The 22,506-nt window shown below is 44.1% G+C and overlaps 1 protein-coding gene across 2 annotated transcripts; it reads left to right on the top strand.

Moving 5' to 3' along the window:
* Positions 1-28: 28 nt before the first annotated feature.
* On the top strand, positions 29-20,931 carry Sdhc (succinate dehydrogenase complex subunit C). 2 transcript variants are annotated; one of them, XM_087580271.1, is made up of 7 exons: positions 29-73; positions 2,901-2,954; positions 4,490-4,546; positions 5,917-6,018; positions 10,615-10,676; positions 13,753-13,916; positions 20,194-20,931. In XM_087580271.1, the coding sequence occupies exons 4-7, from the start codon at positions 5,951-5,953 to the stop codon at positions 20,296-20,298; spliced, it is 399 nt and encodes a 132-aa protein (XP_087436397.1). In that variant the 5' UTR covers positions 29-73; positions 2,901-2,954; positions 4,490-4,546; positions 5,917-5,950; the 3' UTR covers positions 20,299-20,931.
* The last annotated feature ends 1,575 nt before the right edge of the window (positions 20,932-22,506 follow it).

Raw genomic sequence — 22,506 nt, 5'->3', positions numbered from 1 at the left:
GGGTTACGCGGGGGCGGGGCGTTGGGTCACTTCCGTCCAGGCCGGAACTCAAGATGGCTGCGCTCTTGCTGAGGTGACTTTAGCCTGGGGCTGGGAGTTCGTTCCGGTTACTCTTGGGGAGCCTGAATTGGTCCCTCAGTGGGTAACAGTGGGGTGTGCCCTGCGGGAACAGGGAAAGGACCTGTGGTGTGCAGGCCGGGTCCCTGGGATCTTAGCACCCTCTCTTCCCCCCGGCAGAGAGCCTCGGAAAGGCTTAGAGGTCACTCTGTGTAGCCGAGTGGCGCGGCTGTCATTGTTTCTGTCTCGCCCACGTCTAAAGCCTCTTCGCAAACTGCTCTTGTGGCCCCACCCAGGTCCGAGCCTCAATCCTAGGCCTACAATTTTGGGGGAGGGGGAATTTAGCGATTGTAGGGGGAGGGACTCCTTGGAGCACCTAGTCTGTGCTTTTAACTCCTGGCAGCTCTACGGCTGGCAGCCTGTGGAGACTGTCAGGCTTCCTAATGCATCCCTCCCATGCCAAGGTCAAGAATAACCTCCACAGTGGGGCTTTTAATGCTGCCCAAGAAATCATCACCCACTTTGGTTTTGGTTTAATTTTGGTTTAGCGGGCTGTTGGGGTGGGTCTCACCGCCCTTATATAAAGTGTTAATTTTCTGTCCAGAGAAATAGCTTAGATTTTCTTTTGTTCTGAATTCCCAGAGCCTTTATCGTTGTAAGGGCTAGTGACATTTCTGATACAAATCCCAATACACTTTTGTGCCAGTCCTATTTTTGGAAATTATTTGTTATGGAAAGTTAGCTTCAGTGCTTTTGAGATTCCAGACCCTGAGTCTCCCAAATATGTTTTCATTTCTCTTTCCACTTCTGTCGTGCAGTATAAAAATAGAGGGATTCTGTTTAGTTTTTCTTTGTAAAAGTGAGTCTTTGGGAGTTTGGATTGGTTATCTTTTTTTTTAAGCTTTTTAAAAATTTTTACTTTTTTTTTTTTAATGTGTTATACACTGTAGCTGTCTTCACACACACCAGAAGAGGGCATCAGACCCCATTACAGATGGTTGTAAATCACCATATGGTTGCTGGGATTTGAACTCAGGACCTCTGGAAGAGCAGTCAGTTCTCTTAACCGCTGAACCATCTCCCCAGCCCCTGGATTGGCTATTTTTATCCTTCATTTTTATCTTGCTGTGCATCCTCATAGCCATAGCACAGGTCCAGGTTTTCAGAGCTGCATCTTTCATTCCTAATTTTGACCGTAGTTGAATGCTTTCAAATTCTATGATGTAACACATCACATTCGATGGTGAAGGTTAGGGCGTATTGAGTCAATGATGAACATTTAGCTTAAAATGATCATATTGGTTCTAGACATTTATTTTAGGAGTTTCGGGATTAGTGTGGAGAGTCTTCATCTCTGGGTTCTTCTTGGATCTAGTCAGTCTCAGATCGAAACTATTTGAAAAGCCGATCACAAAAAGCAGTTTGAGTGTGCTACCTGCCAAGCATTGCACTGAGTCTGTGTGAGTGGAACTGTAGGTATGCCCTGGTCATTCAGGTACTCTGCCATCCCAGCCCTCAGAATTGTTTGCTTCACCTTCTGTCCTCCTGCAGGCTTGTGATTGGTTGTATCTACAAGTAACTCTTTTCTTATTTCTGTGTATGGATTGCATGCACATAGGTAGCTCCTCCCACCCCATTATCTTAAACCGTAGAGTGTAAGATAAGGAACATTTACATTGTAGTGGGGACTATAAGTAATACAGAAATTGCTGGAAGTATAGGAGAATGTGCACGGGGCATATGTAAATGCCACACCAGGTGAAAACATAAACGACTCAGCTGCTTGTGGAGACTCACACCACTCACCTCAGACTTAGACTGAGACAGGAGGGGTGCTAAGGTGGAAACCAGCCCGAGCTAGATAGTGAGTTGCTGGCCAGCCTGGGCCATAGAGTGTGATATCATCCCAAACCAAACTCTTGCTTCTAGCTCTAACCTTTTATAATTTTGTTCACTTTTCTTTAGTAAGGGTGTAGGTGGGTGCACATTTGCTATGGCTTGTGTGTAGGGGTCAGAGGACAATTGTGAATCCCAAGGGTCTAGCTCAGGTTGCCCCGCTTGGTGGCAAGTACCTTTTCTCTCTGAACCATCTCACTGGCTCCCAGCTGTAACATGTTAAGCTCCATCTCCAGGGTAGAGAGTTTCAGAGTTTCCAGTTTCACATGAAAGGCAAGGATAGGTAAGTACTTCCATATTTCAAAAGAGGCTGTCAGGTTTGTAGAGCTCGTGTCTGTAGGGTCTTGTGCAAGGCTTGCACTGGTATTTGGGAAACAATAGCCCAGAGAGCGTGCATAGATTCCAACCCACATGTGCAAACTCTCGCTGGGCAGCGGAGTGCCTGGGCCTAGCTCGGCGTGAGGAATGGGTGCCCTGCAACTTCAGAGACAGTTCAGCCGATGCAAAGAGCTTTGTTCCCACTTCTTTCAGACAGCCCTGGGTACACAATGTCTGCATTCACCTCTTGCCTACAAAGGGAAGGGGAGAGCTGAAGAAGGGCGGCTGGTTGGATTTTCCCCTTCTGTAATGGGCCCCTCTCGTGTGCTAGAGTAACGTAGAAGGCTCTTGAAATGATTGTGTGTCTAGTATCATGAACCCATTGAGAAGATGGTTGGATCTTTTGTTGTTTCTGTGTAGCCCTGGATGTCCTGGAACTCACACTGTACATCAGGCTGGCCTCAAACTCACAGAGATCCACCTGCCTCTATCTCTGAGAGCTGGGATTAAATGTGTGTGCCACCAAGCTCAGATTCTTAGATCCCAATGAGCTCTTATATCTCCTCAATGTCTTATACATTAATGAATAACTAGTTACATAGAATTTACATAGGTATTTTCACTTTCAGAATTTCACCGTGGTCACTTTGCTGAGTGCTTTAGACATCTTGACTGGAATTATGGTATTAAAGAGTGTGTGTGTGTGTGTGTGTGTGTGTGTGTGTGTTTCACTTTCCTTTTTGGTTTTTGGACAAGGCATTAAATATAGCCCTAGCTAGTCTGGAAATTGCTGTTTAGACCAGGATGGCCTTGAATTTACAGCAGTCTTCCTGTGTCTTGCCTCTTAAGATTACCTAAGTTCCACCCCAGAATCCAATGGTGGAAGGAGAGAACCAACTCTTCACAAGTTGTTGTCTGATCCCCACATGTGTGTTGTGGCATGCACCATCCCATACAAAATAAAGTGTAATTTAAATGATTTTAAATTAATTTTTTCGTGCGTACGGGTGTTTTGCCTGCATGTATGTTCATGTATCAAGTACATGCTGGTTCCTTCAGAGTCCAGAAAAGGGCAATGGGTTTTCTGGAACTGCCGTATAGATGGTCGTGAACACATGTAGTTGCTGGAATCGATCCCTAGTCCCCTGGGAAGCAGCCAGTGCTGTTAACCACTGGGCCATCTCTCCAGCCCCTATAATTTTTTTTTTAATAGCAACTTTTAGGTAGAAAACAGTTTTCTTTTGTGTGGAAATGGTAAAGAATCTTTGCTTTTTCCTGATTTTTTTTTTTTTTTACTATTATATGAGAAGCTTTGTGACTTGAAGTTTACCTCTGTATCTGTAAGTTGATGGTAACTTTTTAATTTTTAAAAAGTATTAACTATTATTATTGCCGCATGTGCTTATGTGTACGTACTGTGTGCACATGTGTCGGTCAGAGGAGAACTTTGTAGAGTTGGTCCTCTTCTACCTTTAAGTAGGTTTTTCGGGATAGAACTCAGGTTACATTTATGTAGAGTGCTTTTATCCCCTGAGCCATCTCCCCAGCTTCAGACTCAGTTGGTAGTTTTTGAAATCACCTAGGTAATCTTAGGGTTGTCCACCTCAGATGCCTTGTTCCTCACATTTTGATTCGTCCATTGGGTCAGGTCTCTGCTATGCATAAACTAAGTGCTTCTCATTACTCGTTCTGAATTTTTGTTTTTGCAGTGCTGGAAATGTAACCCAAAGCCTCACCAAGCATAGCACTATGCCACTGAACTGTTGAAACCCCTCCCCCTTTATTAAACACTTGTGTTTTATTTAACCACTTCCTGTAAGACGTAGCTTAAACAAACAACAACAATGACACAAAGTGCGTCCTGAAGAGAAACATGGAATCCTCCCTCACACTGGGAGGCGGAAGCAGCTTAGCTGCATAGTAAGTGTGACGCTGGCCTAAAACACAGACGATTTGTTTCTCTTTAATATTGTTGGCTTCATTTTTTCACCTTGTATTCATTTAAAATATTGTTTGTGCCGGGTAGTGGTGGAAACACCCACCACTTTGGGAAGCAGAGGCAGGTGAATCTCTGTAAGTGCAAAGCCAGCCAGGGCTACACAGAGCAGCCCTGTCTCACAGGATAAAAACATAACTAACAACAATAATCCGGTAAACAAAGGAGGGGAGGCTGGTGCTGGTGCTGGTCTCTAAATTTGCACTCTTGAATCTCTTGCAGACACATCGGCCGCCATTGCCTCCGAGCCCACCTTAGTTCTCAGCTCTGTATCAGAAAGTAAGTCAAATCTGGGACTGTTTTATTAACATTGTCTTCCTTATGAGAAGACAGGAGAAGGCCGTGTGTGGTGGTACATGCCTGCAGAGGCAGGTGGATCTCTGGCAGTTAGAAGCCAGCCTGGTCTATAGAGGGAATTCCAAGACAGCCAGGACTACATAGTAAACCCTGTATCAAAGCAAACAAACAGGCCCTTAATTTAAGTAGTTTCAGGACTTAGTTCTTATATTTTTTTCCTACTAAATATTTATTCCTAGTTGTTGATATCAACAATTGCCTTCAATAACTTTTTAAAAGGTTTTATCTTGGAAATATATACCTTATACTTTCAGAAAATATATAAGAACAGTGCTATTTGGTTCCGTTGATTTTTGTTGTTCTTTGGGTTTGTACTCCTGGCTGTCCTGGAACTTGCTGTGTAGACCAGGCCAGCCTCGAACCTCAGCGATCCACCTGTCTCTGCCTCCAAGGGTGGGACTGAAGGCACTGGCCACCAAGCCCAGCACGCACTTTTGATTTTTTTTTTTTTTTTTCCTTCGGAGCTGGGGACCGAACCCAGGGCCTTGCGCTTCCTAGGTAAGCGCTCTACCACTGAGCTAAATCCCCAGCCCCCGCACTTTTGATTTTTATGTTGGTTTTATTGTTCTGTTTTCTGAGGTAAGTCTTTTTTTTTTTTTTTTTTTGGTTCTGTTTTTCGGAGCTGGGGACCGAACCCAGGGCCTTGCGCTTCCTAGGCAAGCGCTCTACCACTGAGCTAAATCCCCAACCCCCTGAGGTAAGTCTTGAAGTCTTATACAGCATACTGTTGGTCTTAAGTGCCCCTTCTCTGTAAGCCTCTGTGCTGCCATCTAGACATTCACTGCCATACAGGGTACTGTGCACCTTTCATCCAGATTCAACACTTATTAACATTGTCATTTGCTTATGTGACCGTATACTTATACAAGCATAATCATTAAATTTAGTAAATTAACTGATGAATGCTTATCTGATACACAGTTGATTAGTGTGTGTTTGGTGGGGCTCATGGGTGTGCAGGTGGAGGTGAGAAGACATTGTATGAGATTTGGTTTTACCCACAGAACAGTCTTGCAGATCCAGCAATACCCTTTTAAAAAAGACATTTTCAGTGACTGGAGAGCACAGGGTAAGAGCATGTCCTGCTTTTGCAGAGGACCCGAATCAGTTCCTAGCACCCATACTAGGCAGCTAACAACTGCTATTACTCTAGGAGATCCAACACCCTCTTCAGGCCTCAGCACTAAGACACACACATATATACACATAACTAAAAATAAAATAAAACTTTAGAGCATACTTTTTGCTGTGTAGAATCTGTGCTTTAGTCCTGTTTGAACCTTTTGTTTTAGTGCTGCTCCTTTGGGAACCACAGCTAAGGAAGAAATGGCACGGTTCTGGAATAAGAACACGAGTTCCAACCGTCCTGTCTCTCCCCATTTGACTATCTACAGGTAAGGGCTCTGGAGCTGGATGGGCTGGAGTTGCCCTTATTTTGCTAAGTATTGGGAGTACAGTACATGGGAGCAGTGGGCTGGCCAAGAAAGATGGCATCGGGTACATTAGCATCCAGCTTCTTAACCTGGGTTGTTGATGTAAAGGATTTCTGAATGCACAGCTGCCAAAAATATCATTGAAAAGCAAGCAGGTTGGGGTTGGGAATTTAGCTCAGTGGTAGAGCGCTTGCCTAGCAAGTGCAAGGCCCTGGGTTCGGTCCCCTGCTCCAAAAAAAAAAAAAAAAAAAAAAAAAAGAAAAGAAAAGAAAAGAAAAGCAAGCAGGTTGTGTGTCTGAGGCATTTCCTGTATTGCTTGCCTGTGTTACGTACACGGCACGCACACTTTATATTGTGCATTGCCATCACACTACACAACACTAAATGCTGTCTGTGACACCTCTGCTCACATTTGAGTCTATGGTATGTATATTTTTTTTAATCGAGGTGTTTTTTACTCTTACAGAAGCCTAATGGTTTAACTGTAGAGAACAGTGACTTTTAGTACATCTCTACTGTGATTCCTCAGCGTATAAGTATCAAGCTCTCACAACATTGGAGTATTATGCTAGAGTGTTTGCTCTTAAAAATCACCGTTTGAGGACTGGGTGGCGACACACGCCTTTAATCCTAGCATTTGGGAGGCAGAGGTAGGCAGATCTCTGAGATTTCAGGCCAACCTGCTCTACAGAGTGAGTTTCAGGACAGCCAGGGCAATGCATAGAGACTCTGCCTCAGGGAAAAATTGTTGTTTGAGGCTGACCATAGTGGCACATGTATACATATGTGGAGTGTTGAAGCAGGAGGATCAACCTCAGTTAAATAGCAAATTCAAGGCCAGCTTGAACTATAAGACAAATGTATACTTTTACACTTCTATTAGAGAAATGGCTCTTCCCATTAAACTAAGTTATCAGGCTGAGAAGATGGTTCAATAGGTTGAGGTTCTTGCCACTAAGCACAATGACTTAAGTTTGATCCTCTGGTGGAAGGAAAGAACTGACCCCCTAGGGTTCAACTCTGACCTGCATTTTGTGTATCATGGTACACTAAATTAATAAATGAAATATTTTAAAATAAATAAACATGTCAACAGAGGCTGCATTCTTTTCCTTTGGCTGTAGGAAAATCTGTAGTTTCTAGCTTCTGGGAGCCGCTTACACTGCTTGGCTTTGTGCCTTACTAATTTATTTATTGGTGTTTTAGACAGGACCTTATATAGCTCAGGCTGACTTCAGACTCAGTATGTAGTTGAGATGGCCTTGAATAAATAAATAAACCCTAGCTTGGCAAAGCATCATGAGCCTTGCTACCTTTCAAATACTGAGATTACAGGTTGAGCACCACCACAGTTGTCTTTTTTTTTTTTTTAATTTATTTATTTACTTTATGTATGAGTACACCATATCTGTTTTCACACACACCGGAAGAGGGCATCAGATCCCATTACAGATGGTTGTGAGCCACCATGTGGTTGCTGGGAATTGAACTCAGGACCTCTGGAAGAGCAGTCAGTGCTCTTAACCACTGAGCCATCTCTCCAGCCCCATAGTTGTCTTTTTGAACATGCCCTTTGGATTTCTTTCTTTCTGTAGGGCAAACTTGCTTTCTTTCAAGGATTCCTATTTTACACAAAACTTACACTTTTTATAGTCATTGTTTCTTCTGATGTTCAAGTTGTAGCTGTGGCTATAGGGAGTTCTTCAGTATGGGACCAGTGTTGGGGTGCTAGTCTTCAGTATGGGACCAGTGTTGGGGTGCTAGTCTTCAGTATGGGACCAGTGTTGGGGTGCTAGTCTTCAGTATAGGACCAGTGTTGGGGTGCTAGTCTTCAGTATGGGACCAGTGTTGGGGTGCTAGTCTTCAGTATGGGACCAGTGTTGGGGTGCTAGATGTGCTCATTGTTACGAGAACATTAACTGTAGGTCCTCTCCTTGGATAGAGCTAACTAAATTCACAATCACCTCCCCCACGCACATGAGTATATGGTTATGTATGTACTTATACATACATATCTTTTCATCTCTTATTTTCAGAAATAGAAGTGCAAGCTGATTTTGTTTATGTCTTCTAAGAAAATCCCTGCAGACCTTTTTAAAAATTAAAAGTAAATAAACACTAGCTCAGCAAAGCATCTTGAGCCTTGTTACCCTCTTTGCTTGGGTTCCTGCCAGGGGATACTGGCCATTTTTTTAGCCACCTCCACAAATACCACAACCCTTTGAGATTTTTTTCCCAGCTCAGATTCCAGAAATAATTTTAATTGCAGAAATTGGACATTGTACTCTAACAGAAGGAGGTTAGTAAGTGATCTTAGTATTCTATAGTGAAATGTTTTACAAGATGAATGGTGAGACCCTGTCTCAAAAAGTGAGGAAGGAAGACAGATGGTTTGGGGAGGGGTAGGATCACAATGTATAGGCATAAGTTTTTTGCAACCTATTTTTAATAAGGGTTCAACCTCTCCTCTAGCCCACCACCCAGCAGAAGTAGAAAAGTTATTGGGATGTAGGAGAAGTGGACCTGTTTAGCAATAGTTCTTTGAGAGTGAGGTTGATCTTTGGCAGCAGTTCAGTCCTGTAGCAAACATCAAATACAATTCAGCAGCTGCAGACCAGTCCTCTCAGCAGGCAGACACCAGGCAGTTGTAGTTCAATCCTGAGGAAACCTCCAGACTTGCCAACCGGTGTAAGGCGAGGCCACAGAAGGGGCAGCTGCTGCAGGAACCTCATGAGAAGTTACTGGGCGATTTCTCTCAGTGTTGGAGTTACCACAAGTTGAGCTCAACAATGCTATGTAAGGTGAACCAATACATGCGTGTCGTTAGCAAAGAAAACCAGGGCTCAGTGCTCATCTCCCACTGTCTGTGGGGTCATATTTATACTCCTTCATCAAGCGTCCTTTCATGTGTCTGCCGTAGCCAAACATTCCTTCACCTGTGTCTGCTTCAGAAAAACATCCTTTCACCTCTGTGCCCCAGCAAAACAGCATTTGACATAACTAACTTTCCAAGGAACTAGAAGTTTCCACTTCAACAGTGATGGAGAAAATCCCAAATAAATGTAGCCTTTCTTCATAATTCATTTGAAGAAAATAACATTAGGTCCATTTATGGAAGTTTGCATGAAAAAAAGAAATGGCAGGAGACATGGAGCTATTTCCCAAATAATATGTCAAGAAAAGTGTCTGAAGTAGCTAACGTCATACTTTTCCTGTTCCTTTGTTTTCTGAAACAGAGTCCTGTTTGGTTGAGACTGTCCTTGAACTCTTTTAAGATTGATGTCTGTCTGTCTGTCTCACGGTGTAGCTCAGAGCTTACAGGTGTGAGTCACCACAACCAGCGCAATTGCTTTCTAGTTGTCCTCCCTCTAACTGATCCTCATATGGCGACCCCGGTGAAAGGATTTTGAATTGTAGTGCTTTTACTTCACGTACAGAGTTCTCTGCTCTTACAGAAGCTTAATGGTTTAATCACAGTATTTGCTTTCTGTTTTAACAGTAGCAAGTATTTGGTTTGGTAAAGTCAGGGATAACTTTTAAAAGAATTTTTTTATTTCTGTGTATAAGTATTTTGTCTGCATGCATATATGTATACCACCTGCATGCTCTCTGCCCACAGAGGCCGGCTGGGTTACAGACTGTTGGGAGCCATGTCATGGGCGCTTAGAACTGATCCTCTGACCCTTGCGAGAGAAGCAGGTGTTCTTAACTGCTGAACAATTTCTGCAGCCCTAAGAGATATTTTATTTTTAGTTGTGTATTTGTTTATTTACTTACTTACTTCTGTTTTGTTTTTTGAGCTAGTGTTTTTCTGTGTAGCTCTGGATGTCCTGGAACTCACTCTGTAGACCAGGCTGGCCTACAACTCAGAGATCCTCCTGCCTCTGCCTCCCAAGTGCTAGGATTAAAGGTGTGTGCCACCACTGCCTGGCTTTGAGATACTTTTTAAATAAATAATTTTTCTTCTTTTTTGCAGTGGAGTAAACCCAGGGCAACATGCATGATATCAGTCTCTGAGCTGTGTACTCAGCCAAATTTTTTACTTTCAAATTAGAAAGTGAAAATAAGAATATGAAAGTTAGGTGAGGTTTTCTTGTTTTTAAGGATTTATTTTATGTGTATGAGTGTTTTTGCCTGCGTGTATTTGTATACGCCAAATGTGTGCCTGGTCTCTCAGAGGTTAGAACAAGTGTCAGGTCCCCAGAATTGCAGTGACAGCTGTGAGCCACCATACAGGTGCTGGGAATCTAATCTAACCCAGTGCTTCTGCAAGAGTAACAAGTGCTCTTACCATGAAGCTGTCTCTCCAGCTCCAGCCGTTTTTTTTGGTCTTGATTTTTGTTTTTTTGGGTTTTTTTGTTGTTGTTCTTTTTTTTGGAGCTGGGGACCGAACCCAGGGCCTTGCGCTTCCTAGGTAAGCGCTCTACCACTGAGCTAAATCCCCAGCCCCCGATTTTTGTTTTTAAATTATGTCATCCTAAAAACAAAACAGAAACAAAATCAGAAAGCTTTGTCACCCTTTCCTTGTTAAGATTGTCTTTGCATGTCTCTTCGTAGGTGGTCTCTTCCCATGGCAATGTCTGTTTGCCACCGAGGCTCTGGGATAGCCATGAGTGGAGGTATGTATGCGAGTTATACACACATGTGGACAGGCACACACGCGTCTTTGAAGAACTGCTTTTACTGACTCTTCTCCCTGCCTCCTCCTTTGCACACCAGCAACATGGTTGAAATGAGTACGAGTCCTTAAAGCTTTACTTTTTTTTCTTTCTTTTTTGGTTTTAATTTTTTTCAGTTGGTCCTGTAGATGGTCTCTCTGTAGCTCAACCTGGCCCCAAACTCAGAGATCCATCAATCTTTGCCTCCCAAGTGCTGGGACTAAAGGCATGTGCCACCACTGCCTGGTTCCCGTTAAGCTTTTTATTAATTCATTCCTTTAATAATTAATTGAATCCCTATGTTCTTACTAACCACAGTAACACTTAATATTCTTGTAGAGGACTGGGGTTTGGTTTGGTTCCTAGGGTAGCTCACAACCATCTGTAATTATAGTTCTGGGGACCCATTACCCTCTTCTGGCTTCCATGGGCACCAGCCACACAATTGGTACACATACACATGTGCAGTTACAACCCATACACGTACAACAAAATACAAACAAATCTTTTAAAAGTATTAAAAAAGAAAAAAACAATCAAAAACAAAACCAGGTTTAAAAAAAATACATCAAGAATTCCCAGCTAGTCATGGTAGTACATGCTTTTATTTTTAATTATTTATTTTTATTTTATGTACATTGGTCTTCTTCCTGCTTATGTGTGTGTGCGAGTGTCAGATCCCCTAGGACTGGAGATACAGGCAGTCTTGAGCTGCCATGTGGGTGCTGGGAATTGAACCCAGGTCCTTTGGAAGAGCAGTCGGTGCTTTTAACTGCTGAGTCATCTCTACAGCCTGGTGGTACATCCTTTAAATCCCAGCACTCAGGAGGCAAAGGCAGGGCAATCTCTGTGAGGAGGCCAGCCTGATCTACATAAACAGAGTTGTTTTGTCCTTCAAGATTCCCTAGATCATCATTCTTCTCACCTGTGATATCTCCTTATGATGGGGAATTTAATTAGCTGCATATACTTCTCTGCATATAGGCTGTGGTGACCACCGTTTATATTAGTGATTAGCTAATCTTTGAAATCTCGAAAAGGTCTGCTCATTTATAGTTTAAATCTTGTTCTCGGTTGGGGATTTAGCTCAGTGGTAGAGTGCTTGCCTAGCAAGCGCAAGGCCCTGGGTTCGGTCCTCAGCTCCGAAAAAAAAAAAAAACAACTTGTTCTCAGCCCTCTGTACAGTACATTGTGAGTACCTTGTTTTGGTGTCTGCATTGCCAAGATGGAAATATATGGGGAAATGGTCAACAGAAGAGGATGTGCTGACAAGTACTTTACTGTACGTCAGTATGTCAGTGCGTCAGTGTGTGCTTACTCCAGGGTCTGAGGAAGATGGGAAGGAAGCAGATGGTCTGAGCATGTCACAGTGATTAGTGTAACACCGCTGGAGATAAAGATAACAGGCTGCTTCCAACCTAGGATTTGATGATCTCTTGGGTCACTTTCCCAGGGTTCTTTTAGAGGCTTCATTTTTATTGCAGGGCTCTCTAGGAAGAAGTGTCTGAGAGTTTATGGCAGCTCTGAGAAGAGGCAGAACAGTTGCTGACAGTCACACAGCCCTCCAGAGCACTTTACAGGCAGACAGCCTGCAGGACTGGTCCAGGCAGCCGAGCAAAGGCACCATCAGCATTTTCTGGGATTCAGGGGGGCAGCCTTGCCTGCTGTGCATTGTTTGCTACTCTGGCACCCAGGTTCTAAGAGGGGCCAGAGGGGGTGTCTCTGACCTATTGGATGCCAGAGGGACATGTAGGAAGTCTCAGATGAATTTCCTAGGTATTTTCACACATGGCTAACTTGGGACTCTCATAGCCCAGGCTGGCCTCAGACTTAGCAGTCTTCCTGATTCTGACAGAGCAGCAGGGTGACCTGAGCTGTCAGGTAAGGTTTGTTTTTATTTTAGTTGTGAGAGATAGTAAAAAGGAGAATAGTGCCTCGTTTTGCAACCTCATGTTACCATCAGAGTCCTAGTAGCTTGCCCTCCAGTATAAACTTCTTCCTGGTGCTGGAGATTGGAGATCAAACCCAGAACCACATCCATGGTAGGCAAGCGCTCTCCTGCTGACCCACACCATTAGGCCTCTCACTAGAGCATGAGACACAGATCTGAACACGAGTTTACATTTTTCTATTCCTTTAAAGATTTTGTGTGTGTGTCTCTGTGTGTGTATACATGTGTGCCAAATGTATAGGTACTTATAGAGCCAGGTTCCCTTGACGTGCCCTGTGTAGTCCTGGGACTCTATATATACTAGACTGGCCTCAAAAAGAACTCTGCCTGCCTCTGCCTCCTGAGTGCCGGGATCCAAGGCCTGCTCACCACCCCCGGCAGAACTGAACTTCAAACCCTCCTCTATCTCCCCTGTGCTGGGATGATAGGCATGTATAACCACACATGTTTTGTTTTGTTAATTATTGTTACATTTATAAGTATTTTGCCTGTATGTATATCTATCTACCATGTGCATGCCTCATCTCTGAATTGGCCAGAAGGCATCGGCTCCCCTAGAGATGGCGTTACAGGTGGTATGAACATTAACATGAACTTGGTATGAACTTGGGTGCTGGAAAATGAGCCCCGGGTGCTCTGGGAGTGAAGCTGCTACTCTTAACTATTGAGCTACACGCTTTATAAAGTATATTTTTATTATTTTTAATGATGTGTATAGATTTGTAGGGTATGTACACATGCATACAGGTGTTCTCCAAGGCTGGAGGTGTGTGATTCCCCTGGAGTGGGAATTACAGGTGGTATGAGCTCTTCAGTGTGCTCTCTTGGGAACCAAACTCAGGTTCTCTCCAACATCAGTGTGCACCGGTAACAGAGGAGTCACCTCTCTGGACCCTTATGCGTGGTTTTATGTGGTACTAGATTTCAAACCCAGGGTTTATATATTTTGGCAAGTGAAGTACATCCCCAACCTAAATTTTCTATTTTAAAGTGGTTTAGGATCATATCAGGTATCAAGAACAGTCATAGAACCCAGTTAATACATTGCATTCTTTGTAATTGATAGCTACATGTTCTCTCCCTCAGGGGTCTCTCTTTTTGGCCTGTCGGCACTGCTGCTTCCTGGGAACTTTGAGTCGTATCTGATGCTTGTGAAGTCCCTGTGTTTGGGGCCAGCGCTGATCCATGCAGCCAAGTTCGTGCTTGTCTTTCCTCTCATGTACCACTCATTGAATGGGGTCCGACACTTGGTGAGTCATTTGTGGGTAGCGGCAAGCAGGCGGGAGGACTGGGAGGGTGCCCTCCCTTGTTTCTGAGCTTAGTGTTCTTTGACCTTTTCATACCCTCCCATCCCCCTCTTTTTGATGCTAGGGTCACTGAACCAAGGCCTTATCTGGGCTGTACCTTTGAGCTAGCCTCTAACCTTAGAGCTAGTCTTTGTTCGCTGAGACAGCCTCTCACTACATAGCTCTGGAGGGCCTGGAACATTCTATCCTCCTGACTCTGCATCCCAGGGGCTAGAATTATGAGGAGAGACCACATATAGCCTAACCTTATTTGACTATCTGTTTTAATTTTGTTTATTAATGTTTTATTCTGTGTGTATGTGTGTGTGTGTCTGTGTGTGTGTGTGTGAGTGTGTGTGTTTCTGGGCACTGAAATCAACTTGCCTTTTCCTGAGCCATCTTGCCAGCCCTCCAGTACTATTCTTAAGGCTAATTGTACTGGATTGCATTGAAATCCTTTTGGAGAAAGCTAAACAAGGTTTCTCTTGCATTCCTTTATGAGTGTGGGTTAGGTCAGTACTGAAAGGGATTAGTGTGAACTTTCCCACTTTCAAGAGAATATCATGAGTAAAAGACCCCTGAGACTGGGGCTGGCAAAGAAGACATACCGATAGTTAATGTGAGTTGGTGCCTGTCTTTGGTCAAGCATGGAAATCTCATTATGAGTGAGGTAAGCAGCTACTGCTCTCAGTGTGACAGCCTTCCTAACCCGAGTGACGAGTCTGTCAGACTCCAGTGTGCTGACTTTGGTTTCCTCTCTGACTTATCAATAAGTAACTGGAGAAAATGAGAGCAGGCGCAGGTTAGGCACTGAGGACCCTGGGGGTGGTGGTGGGGTGATGGTGGTGGTGGTGGTGGTGGGGGTGGGGGTGGGGGTGGGGGTGGGGGTGGGGTGATGGTTTGTTAGTGTGGCACTGGGAATTGAACCCAGGACCTTGTGTGTGCCTGACAGGTATTGTACTACATGTACCGTATAGCTATATCCCTGTCCTTTTAAACCTTTACCACTTTAAAATTTTATTTTGTTTTTGAATATGTTGTCTCTGTATGTATGTGCACCATGTATATACTTAGTACCTGTGGAAGCCAGGAGAGGAAGTGGCTGTGACACCTTGTGTGCTGGGGCACACCTGCAGCCTCTAGAACAGGCAGTGAGCTGTCTGTCTCTCCAGCCTCAACCTACCCTCAACCCCCAGAAGGGCTCATGTAGTCAAGATTGGCTTCAGATTCACTATTTAGACAAGAATGATCTTGAAATTTTTTTAATAGTACACTTTAATGAGAATATATGTTCAAAACAGCATAAATATTACAGTGAAGGAACTGTGCAGGAAGCAGCTTGTGAAAGTAAAAGTTTGTTATTTGGTTGATTTCTCAATGTATCATCCAATATAAAGCCAGTTTTTGTTTTTTGTTTTTGTTTTTTTTAAGATTTTTTGATTATATGAGTACACCATAGCTGTCTTCACACCAGAAGAGGGCATCAGATCTGATTACAGATGGTTGTGAGCCACCATGTGGTTGCTGGGATTTGAACTCAGGACCTTTGGAAGAGCAGTCAGTGCTTTTTTTTTCTGGAGCTGGGGACTGAACCCAGGGCCTTGCGCTTGCTAGGCAAGTGCTCTACCACTGAGCTAAATCCCCAACCCCAGTCAGTGCTCTTAACCACTGAGCCATCTCTCCAGCCCATAAAGCCAGTTTTAAGGGCAGACCTTGAAATTCGTATTCTCCTGCCTCTAACTCAGTTGCCAACTGCTGGGATTATAAGTGAGCGCTACCATTTTTGGCTTTTGAGACAGGGGCTCATAGAACCTAGGTGTGCCCGAGGCTGGCTTTGAGCACACCTACATTACTGTTGTATTTCAGACAGGACTTCACTGTGTTGCCCAGGCTTGCTGGAACCAGGCGGGCCTCAAGTTCCCTGTCCTCCTGCCTTGCTCCCTCAGTAACTGCCATTACATTCCTGAGCCTCCAGTCTTGACTAGGTTCTAAATTCAGATCTTGGAGTCGGGAATATGGTAGTCAGCTGAAAACTGTTCACGTTGCCTCCTACATTGATTTTAACACTACATGGTGCTACTTCAAATTGAGGCTAGGCCTTGGGACCTTTCCCAGCATCACATAGTAAGTGTGTGTGTGTGTGTGTGTGTGTGGCCCGGGGGGGAGGGGTGACGGTGCTAGTGACGGTGACAGCATGCTGCCACATAATTTGGACCCAAACTCTCAAAGGCAGAGGCAGGAAAATCTTTCATTTCAAAGCCAGACTGGTCTATATAGCAGATTTCAGATCAGAAACTCTGTCTTAAGCAAGCCCCCGACAGCAGCAGCAAATGAGTCAGCACTTGGAGAGGAGGTTACAAGTTCAAGGCTGTCTCTGCTCTTATAATAAGCTTCAGGCTGCGCTTGGCTACGTGAAATTCAGTTTGTGTTTTGCCTTCTTTTTTCTTATTTTTTTTTTTAAAGATAGTCTTTCATGGAGGCTTTGCCTCAAACTGGCTGTATATAGAAAGATGACCTCGAACTCCTGATTCTCCTGCTTCTGCCTCGAATTCTGTAGTTAACAACTTATACCAACACACCCAGTTCTTCTCTTTAAGGACCTAGTTTTATTTTATGTACATTGAGTGTTTTGGCTGCATGTGTGTTAGTATATTGTATATGTGCCTGGTACCCACAGAGTCTAGAGGAGGAGGTAAATACCCTAGAATTAGGTTAGAAATGGGAGTCAGCCAGTGCTCCTAACCACCGAACCATCTCTCCAGCACCAGCTCAGAAGGAATTAAAGCTTGGTCAGACCTGCCTTGGGGTCAGAGCATTTTAAGAGTTCATATTTGTGACCCACTAGTCCTGTATCCTTCTTCAAGAAGGAACTAAAGTGTATTTTTTTCCAGTCTTCCATTATTTCTGAACACAAGCAAAATGTCGGTTGCATGCTTTTGCCTTAGTTTGACCTTTTATAGCCTCCACATCAGAGCCAACCTTAGAGACAGACATTCTCTGAATTCCAGTCTGGTCCAATAGACAGTTGAGTGAGGAGAAAAAGCAAGAGCTAAATGATCTATTAAATTAAGTGTATTTATCAAGTGTTCCCCGGAGCAGTGTTCAGTTTGATTTGAAGTGACTGATTCCTGAGGGAGACAGTGGAGAGAAAAGGCAGTTTTATTAATGGCTTTTGACTCCGCAGAACAAAGCTTGGTAACGAGAATCAGCTGAAGGCTTGACATCCTGGCTCAGACAGACACTTCTTTCTGTTAGTATTTGTCTTACACAGAGTTGGACTTGGGGGTCATTTGGCAGTCTTAGAACTCAGGCTTTTTGCCCTGGTTCCTGCCTATTATGGTAGTCTCTGTGGGATAAATTAGGCACCTAAAGGCTTTACTTAAGCCCAAACTCTGCTTTTATGTTTTTTTCTTCTGCCAAGTACTAGCTCTGGGTATAGGTCAGGCTTTGATGAAATTGTGCTCTTAACAGTTGCCTGGCTGGAAGGTATGATCGGGTGAAGGAAAATGGTGTGGTGGGTTATAAAGAAGACATAGGATCTCCCCCACTGTGACCTCCTTTCCCCGAGACTGGGGTTCTTTTGTAGCTTTGACTGTCCTGGAACTCACTCTGTAGACCAGGCTGGCCTCAGATTCACAGAGACTCATCTGTCTCAGCCTCCCAAGTGCTGGGGGAGGTAGGGCCTTTGACCTCCCTTCTGGAGGCTTCTCCTATCACTGCTACCCAGACTCAGTGTCTTATAAGCACTGAGCAAGGAGCTCTTTGTGCAGTCTGCCTAATACTTCATGTAATCTGGGGAGAGACTAATGAGGGTATCTGGATTTTTTTTCTGGGTTCCCCCAAATCTCTCTGCAGTGATTCCTAGTTCAGTCTGTTTTCAGTTAGATTGTGGGGTTCACATGTTCATATATGTGAGGCTGCTGTGTGTGATACGTACAAACCTGAACACTGCTTTTTGCCCTAAAGTTGTGGTTCTCAACCTTCCCAATGCTGCAACCCTTTAGTATGCTCCAACCCCAACCATAGAACTATTTCTGCTACTTCACAACTTTAGTTTTGTTACTGTTATGAATCATAACATAGTGTCTGGTATATAGGATATATGAAATGCAACCCCAAAGGGGTCACAGCCCACAAGGTGAGAACTGCCCTTGAGTATGCATATCCTTAGAGGGTAAGAGTCTAGTGTTTGGGTTTGTTTGTTTTGCTCTCAGTGCTGAAGGTCTACCTCCGTACATACAAGGCAAGTTTTTATGACCCAATATATACAAACCCCCATTCTTAGTGTTTGTAAAAATGTGCCCTTTAACTCAGTGGGTAGACAATCCACTTACTGGATTGATACCAAAAAAATTAAAAAATAAAAAAGACTGGAAAGGAATTTAGTAGAATAGAAAATACATAGCATAGCATAGCCTGCATTAGTAATGGCAAATATTTTTATTATGTTTCATACGTATATACACATTTCTACGAGGCTCCAGTTTAGAGGATGTTTTTGAATGAGATTGTAATAAAAAGGTTTTGAGCTAGGCATGGTTGTAAATGCCCAGAATCCTGGCTGTTTAGGAACCCGAGATGGGAGGATCCTGTCCGTGAGCCGGGGAATTTGAGTGTTTCCTAGGTCAATAGAGTAAAGTCCTGGATGGGAGAGGATGAAAAGCAAAGAGAACATAGAAAGTTAGATTCTGCTTGGGTGGTGGCGCAAACCTTCTCAGTACTCAGGAGGCAGAAGCAGGCAAATCTCTGTGAGTTTGAGGCCAGCCTGGTCTACAGAGTTCCAAAGACAGCTAGGGCTAAATAGGGAAACCCTGTCTCAAAAACAAACAAACAAACAAACAAACAAACAAAAAAAACAGCAAAAAAAGGAAAACCAGAGCTGAATAGCTCAGCAGTTAAGAGAACTGGCTGCTCTCCTAGAAGACAGGTTAAAGTCCCAGCACCCACATGACAGCTTAAAACTATCTGTAACTCCAGTTCCAGGGAACCTTCAAACATACATACAAGTAAAACACCAACGCACATAAAATAATTTTTAAAAATCATTACAAACAAACAAAAAAGCTAGGCATGGCGGCACACACCTTTAATCTCAGCACTTGAGAGGCAGAGGCAGGTAGAGTTCTATGAGTTCAAAGCCAGCCTGGTCTACAAAGCAAGTTCTAGGACCTTACATGGAGAAACCCTGATTTCAAAAACCAAACAAACAAACAAACAAAAAGATAGAGTTCTTAGAGGGAGATTCAGCTCAGTACTTGCCTAGCATTTATAAAGCCCTGGGTTTGATCCTCAGTACCGCTGAGAAGGGAAGGTGGAGGCAGGAGAATCAGAAGTTCAAGGTTTTTCTTGGCTATCTGATGAGTTCAAAACCTGCTTGGGAACTATGAGATCCTGTCTCCAAAGAGCAAGGAAGGAATTGATGTTAGGTCCCAGAAGTATTCTCCAATTTATCAGACCTTGAGGACGATCTCATTGAAGAAGAATTCTGTGATTGACTCTACTATGCATGCATATTCCCTTTGGAGATTCACAGGCTGTGTTAGTAAAGTGCTTACGAAGCTTGCAGTCGTAACCACAGAACTTTAACCACATCCACATAATGCCCTACACGATGCAGAAATATGTTTGGTCCAGACATGATGAACACCTGTAATCCCAGAACTTAGGAAATTTAGGCAGGAGGATCTTGAGTTGAATCCATCCTGGGATACATGATGAACTCTATGCTAATTTGCATGACATAACAAGATCCCTCCCACCCTTAACCCCCAGCTGAGAACTGAACCCAGGGCCTTGGGCTTGCTAGGCAAGTGCTCACTGAGTTAAATCCCCAACCATGTAACCAGATTCTATTTCAGAAAACAGAACTATGTTTTGGAGGAATACCTTTCCAGAAACTGATCTAGATGTGCTGTGACGTGGGGAGAGGAGGTTATATCTGTACAGTCTGGAAGCTTTTGTGTGGATGGCCTTTGGCATTCTGGAGAGTAGTCACCATCACTACCACAGGAGAGGACTTGGTTTTCAGTCCCTGGGAATGGGTGGTAAGATCACATTGAGACTTTGAGAAGTGTGAAACTGGGGCATAGGGATATGGTGCTTCTCTCTGGAACCACAAAAAATGGGAGGTACCTAACTGTCCAGTAGGTAGAACATTCTGAGACAGGAGTTGTCAGAGTGACTAGGGTTCTAATTGCTGAAAATAAGAATATAAAAACTTTCCCCTCTTTTTTTTCTACAGATGTGGGACCTAGGGAAAGGCCTGTCGATTTCCCAGGTCCAGTTGTCTGGAGTGACGGTCTTGGTTCTTGCAGTGCTGTCCTCTGCAGGACTGGCAGCCATATGAAGAGCTGGGATTCCCACATCCGTCCTGTGCATCATCACACTGATCTCTATTCCTGTTTGTCACTCCTCCCTCCAGCCACCAAGGTTCTCCTGATTTGTTTAGATGTCATGTGCTTCCAATCCCCTGGGGGCACAGTAGAGAAGCTTACAGAACTGTAATAGTAGAAAGAATCCTTTTCCCTAGGCCTAGGAGCCCTCATTCCTCTCCACTTTTGACTCTGATTTGTGCTGAGGGTCAGCTTTGTGCTGCTTCTTGCTGAGACAGTGGAAACAATGCCAGTTCTGTGGCTGCCCTGAGTGCCACTGCCTGTGGGCTGCAGGCTTAAAGGACACTTCTGTTCATTGGTCAGCTCAGGGCCTTTAGCACCCACACAGCGTGACTGAGAGAAGAGAAATGGAGGTGGAGGGGATCATCCTGCCCAGCTAGAGGGAGATAAAGAGCAGCGTGGATCTTGGGAGCTCATGCTTGGGGGAAAGACAGACAGCTTTCCATGTATGAGGAAGATCAAAAAAAAATTGTATTAAGATTGTTTCATTTTTCATTTCTAGGAACATACACCTTTAATGTCATTTTTTCTAATCTAAATTCATGTACCATCTTTCTTTGGAAATGATTAAAGTACTACTCATTTTATGTTTGCCTCTTTGAAATTTAGTGACAGTAGGTAGAAAGGGTCTAATTTCTGTCCCATCCTTTAGATTTTGGACATTTACGCCCTCCGGTATGACATTTCCCAGGAGAGAAATAGTTTGCCCAACAACTGACCACAGGAAAAATTGAGGTAATCACATCCAGGTAGTCGAGAGATTTTGGAGAGAAGAACAATCAGAAGGCAGTTAAGCACATCGAGAGTTCTGAGATTTCACAGGGTCACATCCCACCCTGTGGATGGTGGCTATTTACTTCAGCAGATTATTTGGTCATGGACACCTAGTACCCCTGGACACCTCTACCTTAGCTAAGAGCTAAGTAGGTCTGGGGGATGGGGGAAGTAGTAGAGATTTTTTTTTTTCGGAGCTGGGGACCGAACCCAGGGCCTTGTGCTTGCTAGGCAAGTGCTCTACCACTGAGCTAAATCCCCAACCCGAGAATTTTTAAAAGCAGGGCAGGATTGGGGGTCTCAGAATTCTAGAAAATATATACAATGGGAAAACTTGCTACTTTAACCCTCTCGAGACCCTGAATCTTAGCAGGAGTGCTTTGTCTGTGGTGCTAGGGATCAAAGCCAGGTCCTTGTACATGGTAGCAAGCACTGCAGCACTAGACAAGTTCCCCAGCCAGGAGTGCTCTTCTGATAAACTGCCAACGCTGGAGTCAGAGCTCCTTCTTGAGACTGGAGATTTGGTCCCATGATAGTATGCACAAGACCCATGTTCAGTTCCCACCACCAAGGAGAGCACGACTCCAAGAGATCCGTCAAAGCACTGATTGAAGAATGATTGCTTAATGGCAGTTAAGCAAGGCAACGTGAACCCAAATGGATGGCAGCAGAGGTGGGGTGGGCCCAGGTCGGGCTAGGTTGGGGCCTGTTTCATTAGTCTCTTGAAATCTTTTGAGAAAGGGACTTACCATGTACCTCCAACTGGCCTGAAACCCTTACCCAGACAACCCTCCAGTAGTCTGATATTGCTTCTGCCTCCACAGTACATGATACCACCACCCTCAGCCCTCAGCCATTTCTCTTCCTGATCCCAAGTAGTGTTTGACGTCAAGCAATGATCACTCCCCACTTTCCTCTAGATAGGCCCTGGCAAGTCTTCTGCTAGGAATTCAACCTAGAGTCCCATTCGTGCTAGGCAGGCACTGGGACAGGCCTCACCAAGTACCCAAACTGGCCCAGATAGGCCTTGAACTGATGCGTACCTGCTTCAGCCTCCCAAGTAGCTGGAATTACAGGACTAGGCTTCCACAGCTCACCATGCTGTGCAGTTCCTCCAGCGTCAATCATCTGTCTGGAATCAGGTTGTCCTTTGAGTAGGGTCAGTGTTCATGGGGCTCCATGTTGGCTTTAGACTTGGCAAGGCCATTAAATTTAACCAGTGCCAGAAAGATTAGCGGGGCGGTGGGGGGGGGGGGGGCAACAGTCAATGGATTGGCAGGCTGGGAAATTATGAGGACATTTTTACTTTTTTCTATGATGGCTTCTTAACTATTCAGTGATTGAAGGGAAGTAGATTATCTGACTTTATTTTTCAATTTGTAAGCTGG

The sequence above is a fragment of the Rattus norvegicus genome, chromosome 13 (assembly GCF_021556685.1).
Source record: "Rattus norvegicus strain SHRSP/BbbUtx chromosome 13, alternate assembly SHRSP_T2T, whole genome shotgun sequence".
NCBI lineage: Eukaryota > Metazoa > Chordata > Mammalia > Rodentia > Muridae > Rattus > Rattus norvegicus.
The sequence above is the reverse complement of the archived record's forward strand: the minus strand, read 5'-3'. Positions and strand labels throughout refer to the sequence as shown.

Bases quoted from the DNA above. Each gene is read 5' to 3' on its own strand.
- Sdhc (XM_087580271.1), top strand. From the start codon at position 5,951: ATGGCACGGTTCTGGAATAAGAACACGAGTTCCAACCGTCCTGTCTCT. The intron at 6,019-10,614 runs GTAAGGGCTCTG...GTCTCTTCGTAG, and splicing joins CCCCATTTGACTATCTACAG to GTGGTCTCTTCCCATGGCAA. The intron at 10,677-13,752 runs GTATGTATGCGA...TCTCTCCCTCAG, and splicing joins TGGGATAGCCATGAGTGGAG to GGGTCTCTCTTTTTGGCCTG.